The 11251-nt window shown below is 35.7% G+C and overlaps 1 protein-coding gene across 1 annotated transcript; it reads right to left on the bottom strand.

The window, feature by feature from the left end:
• Positions 1-540: 540 nt before the first annotated feature.
• On the bottom strand, positions 541-1473 carry LOC101109143 (olfactory receptor 4C46-like). The gene has a single exon (XM_004021346.3). The coding sequence runs from the start codon at positions 1468-1470 to the stop codon at positions 541-543; it is 930 nt and encodes a 309-aa protein (XP_004021395.2). The 5' UTR covers positions 1471-1473.
• Positions 1474-11251: the final 9778 nt, after the last annotated feature.

Raw genomic sequence — 11251 nt, 5'->3', positions numbered from 1 at the left:
AGAAGGATACATACATAATTCAGAACAATCCTTGTATTAATAAATAATAACTGGTATAATTTTGCTACACTTCTATCATCATCTCCTGGCTATATATATCATAGCCATTAATAACTTGGTTAGAAAGGTCAGTCACTTTCTAGTTACTGGTTCTTCAATGTTACTGTTTGGGAGCAAACTCTTTACTGCTTGTTTTCTGACATGCAAAATGGGGATTATAGTAGTGCCTACCTTTCTGTATTGTTAAAAAGCTATCTTAACATTTATTTTATTTTGTTTTATTATGATGAAAGCTTATGATCCTTATACAATGAAGGAGACAGTAAAACTAGACTAATTTGGCAGAGCTTTTCAAATATGGAAACAGTAGCCCAAGTTTATGTCTTTCCTCTCTTTTGTTGCCTCCATTTCTTCTCCTCTCCTTGCAGAATCAATCATTTGCAGTTTTATTTTTATCTCATAGGTATTCTTGACTGATGTCATCAATAATGTCCTTTGGATTATACGTAAGTTGAATGAATACTGGGTTCCGGGCACATTTTATGCATCACCTGAAATCACTTTCCTACTACACAGTTTCCTAATGGCATTTTTCATCTGGTCGTTTCTCAAAGTATAGATTAAAGGATTTAACATGGGAGTTAACATAGTGTAGAATACAGAAACTGCTTTGTCAACAGGTAAAGTAACTGTTGGTCTCAGGTACACAAATAAGCAGGGCACAAGGAACAGGATAACTGCTGTGATGTGGGAGACACAGGTGGAGAGGGCCTTACGTCTAGCTTCTAAGCTATGGGCCCTTAGGGAGCGCAGAATAATCACATAAGAGCCGATCAAGAGGAAAAAGTTCGAAAGACAGATTAAACCAGTGTTGGCAGGAACAAAGAATCCTAGAATATGAGTGTCAGTGCAGGCAAGATTGAGCAAAGGGTTCAGATCACACATAAAGTGGTCTATGACATTAGGGCCACAGAAGGGTAAACTGATGATGAAGAAGATCTGTATAGTTGAATGAATAAAGCCCCCCACCCACGCCACTCCTACTAGCAGTCCACACAGCTGCCGATTCATGATGGTCGTATAGTGCAAGGGCTTACAGATGGCCACGTAGCGGTCATAAGCCATCACAGTGAGCAGGATGACATCAGCACCTGCAAATATATGTTCCCCAAAGACTTGGGTCATGCATTCGTTGAAAGGGCTGGTTTTCTTTTCATAGAAGGAATCTATGATCACTTTAGGGGTATTGACACAGGAATAGCAGGCATCAATGAATGAGAGATGAGCCAAGAAATAGTACATGGGGTACCCCACTAATGGGCTGGTGATGATGGTGACAATTGTGAGCACATTTCCTACCATAGAGACGATGTAGACAACCAAAAAGACAACGAATATAATTTTCTGCATCTTTGGATCCTGTGAGAGTCCCAGTAGAATAAACTCCGTCACGTTGTTTGCATTTTCCATGTATCTTATGTTATTATTAATTATGTTACCTGAAAAAAGTAATAATTTATTAGCTCAACCTTGAATTAAGAGTGCCAATGTAAGAAATAATAAATGTCCAGATTCTATTGACTTCTGAATTTTAATATTGTTTTTTTCTTAAGATAGAAAAAAAAAAATTCTGATCTTTTGAAGATTATTCAAATTCTCTCCTGGGTGAAGGTGATTTTTAATATATAGACATGCAAACCCCTATGCAGACAGAAGCCACAGATGATCTCTAGGCCATGTGAGATAGCTCACAACCTAATGTGATTCAGTAGATTTCATGTACAGTGTCAATGAAAGCTGGAAAGAGGGATAGAAAACGCATGCAAAGCCTGTGAATTCAAAGCTAAGGAATTTCGCTTTTATTGTTAGGAAATGGGAAGCCAGCACAAGTAATTGAGAATATAATTGTAAGATAGAGAGGGATTCAAAAAGAGGGATTCTTGGGTATAACTCTAGTAAAGGTGTTAGTATGTCTTGAATGAATTGGCTTTAAATTTAGTTTGGAGATAGAAGCCAGAGAAAAGAACCCTTGGCAACAGATTAGTTGTAATTGTTGACATAATGAAAGGATACAGGAGCTACTGCAATACATTTAATAAAGCATATCGCCCAAATCTGGGCTTCTCCTGTTTTGCCTGATTGTAGGAGATGCATCTAGACTCAGGTTCAGTCCCGGAGTCAGGGAGTTCCCCTGGAGCAGGGCATGACAACCCACTCTAGTATTCTTGCCTAGAGAATCCCTTGGACAAAGGAGCTTGGTGGACTACTGTCTATAGGGTCACAAAGAGTCTGAACTCATTCACAACTGAGCAAGCATGCATCACTTAAATCCAACAGCTTTTTAATAGCTAATTACATACTTTTAATGGTTGATTTCTATATGCATGGCATGGTAGCAACCTGTGTGGATGTTATTATTTCATTAGTTTTGCAGATGAGAAACAATCTCAGAAAATCATGTTAATAATAATAATAATAATGATAGTAATAATAAAAATCTTATTACCGTAAACTTCCTGAACACTTACATTACTCTCAGGTATTTTGTAGGCGTTTGTTTTTTAATTCTTATCACAAACTTATGAGATGATTGCTATCCTCATTTTATGCTGATTTCACACATTAAGAAATATGTAGCATAGAGAACTTAAGAATCCTGTCTAAGATCAACCAGATCATAAATAACAGAAGCACAATTGGATTTTTTCCTCCACATCCTTAACCCATGCTCTACATTGTCATAATAAACAATGCTTACTAAACTCCTTTCAATACAATCATAATAACTATAAATATTTAAATTCAACATCAGAGGTAAGTATATATGAAGGAAATTGATCATCAGACACAAATACATATACACACACAAACACTAGATACACCCACAGTATATAACTTATTGATGGTGGTGATTTATTCACTAGGTCGTGTCCAGCTCTTGTGAGCCCATATGCTGTAACCTGCAAGGCTTCTCTGCCCAGGAGATTCTCCAGGCAAGATTACTGGAGTGGGTTTCCATTTCCTTCTCCAGGGGATCTTCCCGACCCAGGAATCCAACCTGGGTCTCCTGCATTGAAGGCAGCTTCTTTACTGATTGAGCTATGAGGTAAGCCTCTAATATTGATAGCCATGTGGCACTTCTTTCATTGAAGGTCTACTTTATCCTCTTCTCTTCAATTCCAATTCTCTTCTCTCTCCAATTTCAATCAAAAACATAATCCCGCAGACTCTCTTGAAAAGTATGGACAGTGACAGTCCCAGTGGTACAACAAATTGGTTAGAGAATCAGAAAGACAAGGTAAGAATTTTGTTTTCCCCCACTTGCAACTTCATGATCTGGGGTACATTTCTTGGCGCCTTACATTTTGTTCCCTCTAAAATCAAGTGAGAACATTAATGACCACCTCACAGGCTGTTATGAGAAGTGATTGAGGAAATATTTATGAACATATCCATCACACAGTTCAGGACACACAAAGGACTTTGACTTTTTTTTTGGCCCGTGTGGCCAGAAATAGGAAAAAAAATCAACATTTTGAGCAATAACACATAGAAACATTTAACCATGCTTTAAACTTAGGAAGAATTATCTTCAACTTTACGTTAAAAGAAGCCACAGAGACCCATATTAGGCACAGTGGTTTATTTCAGGAAGAGTTCTTCATGTTTGTGTTTGAAATAAACAGGTTATGATATAATATTCACATTATATCTTTTGTGTGTACAATGATTTTAAATTTTGTTTGCCTTGATCATGTCAGTTTTTGTCATGATCAGTCTTATTTATTAAATAAGTATCTCACAGCAAATGAAGAATATCTGATATCAGTGAGCTGGATCTTATCAATTTCTTTATCTCTGTGAGCCTCAAATTTTTTCATCTGCAATTTAGATTAATGACACCAATTAATTACCTCTTGAAGAAAGGGGTGAAGATGAAATGCTCTGTTACTCTATTTAAATAGAGTTAAAATATGATGATTATTGTATACGGTAAGTAGCAATCTTTAATAAGCATCAGCTCTATTGAAAAGCTTACCTTCTGGTTTTAAATTATTTAATGATATTTGAAGGTGTTCAGAAATAACCCTGTCTTCAAATCGACCTCCTCTTGGGCTAAGTAACTTTCAACATAAAAAATATGATGCATTCAAAACAGAATATTCAGTCTCAGAGTCGATAAGTCTTTTAATGAGTCCAAATCTTTCCTTCTAACCTACAGCCTCAAAAACATTTCATAGAAAACCTGGAAGTTGAATTTAGAATGGAATTCACTCAGAACACTCTGGAGAAATGATCATCTGTAGATGGCTCTGGTCCCATAGGCAGAAGGCAGAATGCGTGGTGGAAGCACATTCAAAAGGGTCATTCCAACCTCGATGAACCTTGATCTGGAGAATGTAAATAACAAAAAAGACATTTTCACCTGTGATGCAAGGATATTTAAAGTAGTTTCCACAAATGTCCAAGGACTTTTCTTGTAGATTCTGTCTTCTCGCCAAGGAATTAATTATCTCTTTTGATAGAAAAGTTTTGCTTTGGAAGCAGGTGTTCTGGAGAGACAGACCTGAGAAACAGTCATGCTTGAGTGGGAAATTGTATTCCCTGCAGTTCAGTTCAGTTGCTCAGTCGTTTCCGACTCTCTGCGACCCCATGGACTGCGGCATGCCAGGTCTCCCTGTCCATCACCAACTCCTGGAGTTTACACAAACTCATGTCTATTGAGTTGGTGATGCCATCCAATCATCTCATCCTCTGTCATCCACTTCTCCTCCCACCTCCAATCTTTCCCAGCATCAGAGTCTTTTCAAATAAGTCATTTGAAAAGAGTCAGTATTCCCTGCACTTGCAACCAAAATATGAGAGTCCTCTTTCTCTGTTTGAACCTGGGTTTCTAAGAAAACTTAATGGCACATGGCTAGAAAAGATGGCTTAATTCCAGCATGGGAACATGTGACATAACGTATGCACTCATGTTGGAAAGAGAACTTCTATTTTCTTATAAATATTATATCTTTCCTTAAAACCTAGTACTGATTTCTTCAGAGTTAGATCAGTGAAGGCATAATATTATTGAAAGCCATTACAAAGTGCCTGAAATAAAAACCTTTTAAACTTCTCCCACATTCTTCTGAGGGCAATGGAAGTAAACAGAAAGTCTAATAGAATCAAGATAATTGATCTCTGGGATCCATATGGCGGTCAGCATTGAACACTAGGCAATAGTAAATAAACATTTCAAAGATATCTAAAGCATAAGAAGGGAGCCATAAATCAAACTACAAGTATTTTTCAACATTATGGTCACTTTGTATTACTTTTTTTTAGTTATTCTAGTGGCCAATGATGTTTAGCATTTTTAAAAATGTTGCTAAGAGTGTATCTTCTTTTTGGAGAAGGGGTTTCTTTTCAAGTTCTTCATGTAATTTAAAAATTTAACTATGGGTTCTTATTTATTGCTATAAGTGATTTTTATATAGTCTGGGCATATGTATTTTGTCATTTGTATTATGCATATAAGATATTTGTATATAAAATGTTATGCAAATATATATATAATTCAATATATATAAAAACTTTAAATTTTTCTCCTGATTTGTGGCTTTCCTTCTACTTTTTAAAAGGGATGACATCTGATGAACAGGAAAGCAACAGGCTTCTTCTTTTATTTTCTTTATAGTTCATGTTTATTGTAGTGTATCTCATAAATACTATTTTACCTAAAGGTCAAAAACATTTCTTTTACAATTTTTATGTTTAGATTTCACGTTCAGTTCTCTGGTTCATTTTCCATGAGTTTTTGTGTATAATGTGAAGTAGTGATTGAGGTTCTTTATTTTTCTTTATATATGAATATCCAATCAATGCAATATTGTTTGAAAAAATATATACATACATATTTGCATTGAATTAGTTCAATAGCTTTTTTAGAAAATTTATACATTTAGATCTGTTAATGAACATTCTGTTTCAATAGCTCTTAGCTTGGTTTGTGGGAATTTTATAGTATATCTTGAATTTAGGTAGAATAATTTCTTTTTGGAGAATGACTTTCTATTTCAGATTTTTAAAAACAATATCTTTCTATATAAATTTCAAAATAAGATTGTCAGTTTCTTAAAATATTCTGTGGACATATCTCCCCCTTTACTTATATTTTTATTGAAGTATATTTGGCTTATAATTTTCTGTTTCAAGTGTAAAGCAAAATGATACAATTATATTGGGTTGGACAAAAGGTTCAGTCAGATTTCTCCAACAACTTCTGGAAAGAGTAGAATCAACTTTTTGGCCTACCCTGTATATATTTTAAAAATATATACCTCAACTTTCCTGTTTTTACTAGCATTTTGTTTCAATTTCAATTTCTTTCTTTTTAAATTTAAATTTATTTATTTTAACTGAAAGCTAATTACTTTACAATATTGTATTGGTTTTGCCATACATCAATATGAATCAGCCACAGGTGTACACATGTTCCTCATCCAGAACCCCCTCCCACCTACCTCCCCGTACCATCCCTCTGGGTCATCCCAGTGCACCAGCCACAAGCATCCTGTATCCTGCATTGAACCTGGACTGGCGATTCATTTCTTATATGGTATTATATGTATAGAACAGTCAATTTCAATTTGCAATTGCTATTTTTGCAGAAATAAGTTTGATATTTTGTGTTGACATTGTATGTTATGACATTGTTTAATTAACTGAGTAAATATATTTGATTGTTTTTAATGTCCTGAATATATATACCTTTATAATGATTCTATCTAACCATTGATATATTTTTTAATTGTTGCATTTTCTCAGCTTTATGTCTTCTATTTCATTTTCTTACCTTTGAAATAACTGGAATTTAGGTTACATTGCAGAAGAGAAATTCGGACTGGCCTAAGTTGTTCATTTACAGTCTTAGAGACAATTCACTATTAAGTATGATGGTAGCTGTAGTATGTATACAGATACTCTTTATCAGGCTGGGCAAAGTCCTTTCTATTCTTCATTTTCTAAAATATTTTTATTCATAAATCTGAAATGAAATTTATTAATTCGTATTCATTCCAAGGAGGGGAAGAAGTACATCAAGGTTGTATATTGAAACACTGCTTATTTAACTTATATACAGAGGATATCCTGCAGAATGCCAGACTGGATGAAGCACAAGCTGGAATCAAGATTGCCAGGAGAAAATCAATAACCTCAGATATGTAGATAACACCACCCTTATGGCAGAAAGAGAAGAAGAACTAAAGAGCCTCTTGATGAAAGTGAAAGAAGAGCGCGAAAAAATTGGCTTAAAATTAAAAATTCAAAAAATTAAGATCATGGCATGCAGTGTCATCACTTCATGGCAAATAGATGGGGAATCAATGGAAACAGTGACAGACTTTATTATTATTATTATTATTTTGAGTTCCAAAATCACTGCAGATGGTGGCTGCAGTCATGAAATTAAAAGACACTTGCTCCTTGGAAGTAAAGCTATGACCAACTTAGACAGCATATTAAAAAGCAGAGACATTACTTTGCCAACAAATTTCTATCTAGTAAAAACTATGGTTTTTCCAGTAGTCATGTATGGATGTGAGAGTTGGACTATAAAGAAAGCAGAGTGCCAAAAAAAAAAAAAAAAGATGCTTTGAACTGTGGTGTTGGAGAAGACTCTTGAGAATCCCTTGGAATGCAAGGAGAGCCAACCAGTCAATCCTCAAGGAAATCAGCCCTGAATATTCATTGGAAGGACTGAAGCTCGAATACTTTGGCCACCTGATGCGAAGAACTGACTCATTGGAAAAGACCCTGATGCTGGAAAGATTGAAGGCAGGAGGAGAAGGGGACGACACAGGATGAGATGGTTGGATGGCATCATGGACTCAGTGTCCATGAGTTTGAGCAAGCTCCAGGAGTTAGCAGTGGACTGGGAAGCCTGGCGTGCTGAAGTCCATGGGGCTGCAAAAAATTGGGCATAACTGAGTGACTGGAATGAACTGAATTAATTCGTATGTATCTATTGAAATGGCATTATAAGTTTTCACTTTTAGTCTTTAATTTTAATAAATATTTTTGAATGTCAAAGAGTTTTATTTCTGATATAAGCTAACATGCATACATATTTCATGTATTGGTATATTGCTTAATATCTTTTTGCATGTTTTGATAGGAGACATTTGTCATTTTCTTTCTTTTTTTAAATTTTCATTTTTACTTTATTTTACTTTACAATACTGTATTGGTTTTGGCATACATTGACATGAATCTGCCACGGGTGTACATAAGCTCCCAAACATGAACCCGCCTCCGACCTCCCTCCCCACATCATCCCTCCGGATCATCCCCGTGCACCAGCCCCAAGCATCATGCATCCTGCATCAGACATAGACTGGTGATTCGTTTCTTACATGATAGTATACATATTTCAATGACATTCTCCCAAATCATCCCACCTTCTCCCGCTCCCTCAGAGTCCAAAAGTCTGCTCTACACGTCTGTGTATCTTTTGCTGTCTCGCATCCAGGGTCATCATTACCATCTTTCTAAATTCCATACATATGTGTTAGTATACTGTATTGGTGTATTTCTTTCTGGCTTACTTCACTCTGTATAATCAGCTCCAGTTTCATCCATCTCATTAGAACTGATTCAAATGTATTCTTTTTAATGGCTGAGTAATACTCCATTGTGTATATGTACCACAGCTTCCTTATCCATTCATCTGATGATGGACATCTAGGTTGTTTCCATGTCCTGGCTATTATAAACAGTGCTGCGATGAACATTGGGGTACATGTGTCTCTTTCTATTCTGGTTTCCTTGGTGTGTATGCCCAGGGGTGGGATTGCTGGGTCATAAGGCAGTTCTATTTGCAATTTTTAAAGGAATCTCCACACTGTTCTCCATAGTGACTGTTCTGGTTTGCATTCCCACCAACAATTTAAGAGTGTTCCCTTTTCTTCATATCCTCTCCAGCATTTATTGGTTGCAGATTTTTGAATCACAGCCATTCTGACTGGTGTGAAGTGGTACCTCATTGTGGTCTTGAATGCATTTCTCTGATAATGAGTGATGTTGAGCATCTTTTCATGTGTTTGTTAGCCATCCGTATGTCTTCTTTGGAGAAATGTCTATTTAGTTCTTTGCTCATTTTTTCATTGGGTCATTCATTTTTCTGAAATTGAGCTGCATAAGTTGCTTGTATATTTTGGGCATTAGTTGTTTGGCAGTTGCTTCATTTGCTATTATTTTCTCCCATTCTGAAGGCTGTCTTTTCACCTTACTTATAGTTTCCTTTGCTGTGCAGAATCTTTTAATTTTACTTAGATTCCATTTGTTTATTTTTGCTTTTATTTCCAGTATTCTGGGAGGTGGATCACAGAGGATCCTGCTGTGATTTATGTTGTAGAGTGTTTTGCCTATGTTCTTCCCTAGGAGTTTTACAGTTTCTGGTCTTACGTTTAGATCTTTCATCCATTTTGTGTTTATTTTTGTGTATGGTGTTAGAAAGTATTCTAGTTTCATTCTTTTACAAGTGGTCGATCAGTTTTCCCAGCACCACTTGTTAAAGAGATTGTCTTTACTCCACTGTATATTCTTGCCTCCTTTGTCAAAGATAAGGTGTCCATAGGTGTGTGGATTTATCTCTGGGCTTTCTAATTTGTTCCATTGATCTATATTTCTGTCTTTGTGCCAGTACCATACTGTCTTGATGACTGTGGCTTTGTAGTAGAGCCTGTCAGGCAAGTTGATTCCTCCAGTGCCATTCTTCTTTCTCAAGATTGCTTTGGCTATTCAAGGTTTTTTGTATTTCCTTACAAATCTTGAAATTATTTGTTCTAGTTCTGTGAAAAATACCACTGATAGCTTGATAGGGATTACAGTGAATCTGTAGATTGCTTTGGGTAGTATAGTGATGTTCACTACATTGATTCTTCTGATCCATGAACATAGCATATTTCTCCATCTATTAGTGTCCTCTTTGATTTCTTTCATCAGTGTTTTATAGTTTTCTATGTATAGGTCTTTAGTTTCTTTAGGTAGATATATTCCTAAGTATTTTATTCTTTTAGTTGCAATGGTGAATGGAATTGTTTCTTAATTTCTTTTTCTACTTTCTCATTATTCGTATATAGGAATGAAAGGGATTTCTGAGTGTTGATTTTATATCCTGCAACATTACTATATTCATTGATTAGCTCTAGTAATTTTCTGGTGGAGTCTTTAGGGTTTTCTATGTAGAGGATCATGTCATCTGCAAACAGTGAGAGTTTTACTTCTTCTTTTCCAATTTGGATTCCTTTTATTTTTTTTTTTTTTTCTGCTCTGATTGCTGTGGCCGAAACTTCCAGAACTATGTTGAATAGTAGCGGTGAAAGTGGGCACCGTTGTCTTGTTCCTGACTTTAGGGGAAATGCTTTCAATTTTTTACCATTGAGGATAACATTTGCTGTGGGTTTGTCATATATAGCTTTTATTATGTTGATGTATGTTCCTTCTATTCCTGCTTTCTGGAGAGTTTTTATCATAAATGAATGTTGAATTTTGCCAAAGGCCTTCTCTGCATCTATTGAGATAATCATATGGCTTTTACTTTTCAATTTGTTAGTGTGGTGAATTACATTGATTGATTTGTGGATATTGAAGAATCCTTGCATCCCTGGGATAAAGCCCACTTGGTCATGGTGTATGATCCTTTTAATGTGTTTTTGGATTCTGATTGCTAGAATTTTGTTGAGGATTTTTGCATCTATGTTCATCAGTAATATTGGCCTGTAGTTTTCTTTTTCTGTGGCATCTTTGTCAGGTTTTGGTATTAGGGCGACAGTGGCCTCATATAATGAGTTTGGAAGTTTACCTTCCTCTGCAATTTCTGGAAGAGTTTGAGTAGGATAGGTGTTAGCTCTTTTCGAAATTTTTGGTAGAATTCAGCTGTGAATCCGTCTAGACCTGGGCTTTTGTTTACTGGAAGATTTCTGATTACAGTTTCAATATCCGTGCTTGTGATGTGTCTGTTAATATTTTCTATTTCTTCCTGGCTCAGTTTTGGAATATTGTGCTTTTCTAAGAATTTGTCCATTTCTTCCATGTTGTCCATTTTATTGGCATATAATTGCTGGTAGTAGTCTCTTATGATCCTTTGTATTTCTGTGTTCTCTGTTGTGATCTCTCCATTTTCATTTCTAATTTTATTGATTTCATTTTTCTCCCTTTGTTTCTTGATAAGTCTGGCTAATGGTTTGCCAATTTTATTTATCCG

The sequence above is a fragment of the Ovis aries genome, unplaced genomic scaffold (genome assembly GCF_016772045.2).
Source record: "Ovis aries strain OAR_USU_Benz2616 breed Rambouillet unplaced genomic scaffold, ARS-UI_Ramb_v3.0 scaffold_90, whole genome shotgun sequence".
Taxonomy (NCBI): Eukaryota; Metazoa; Chordata; class Mammalia; order Artiodactyla; family Bovidae; genus Ovis; species Ovis aries.
The sequence above is the reverse complement of the archived record's forward strand: the minus strand, read 5'-3'. Positions and strand labels throughout refer to the sequence as shown.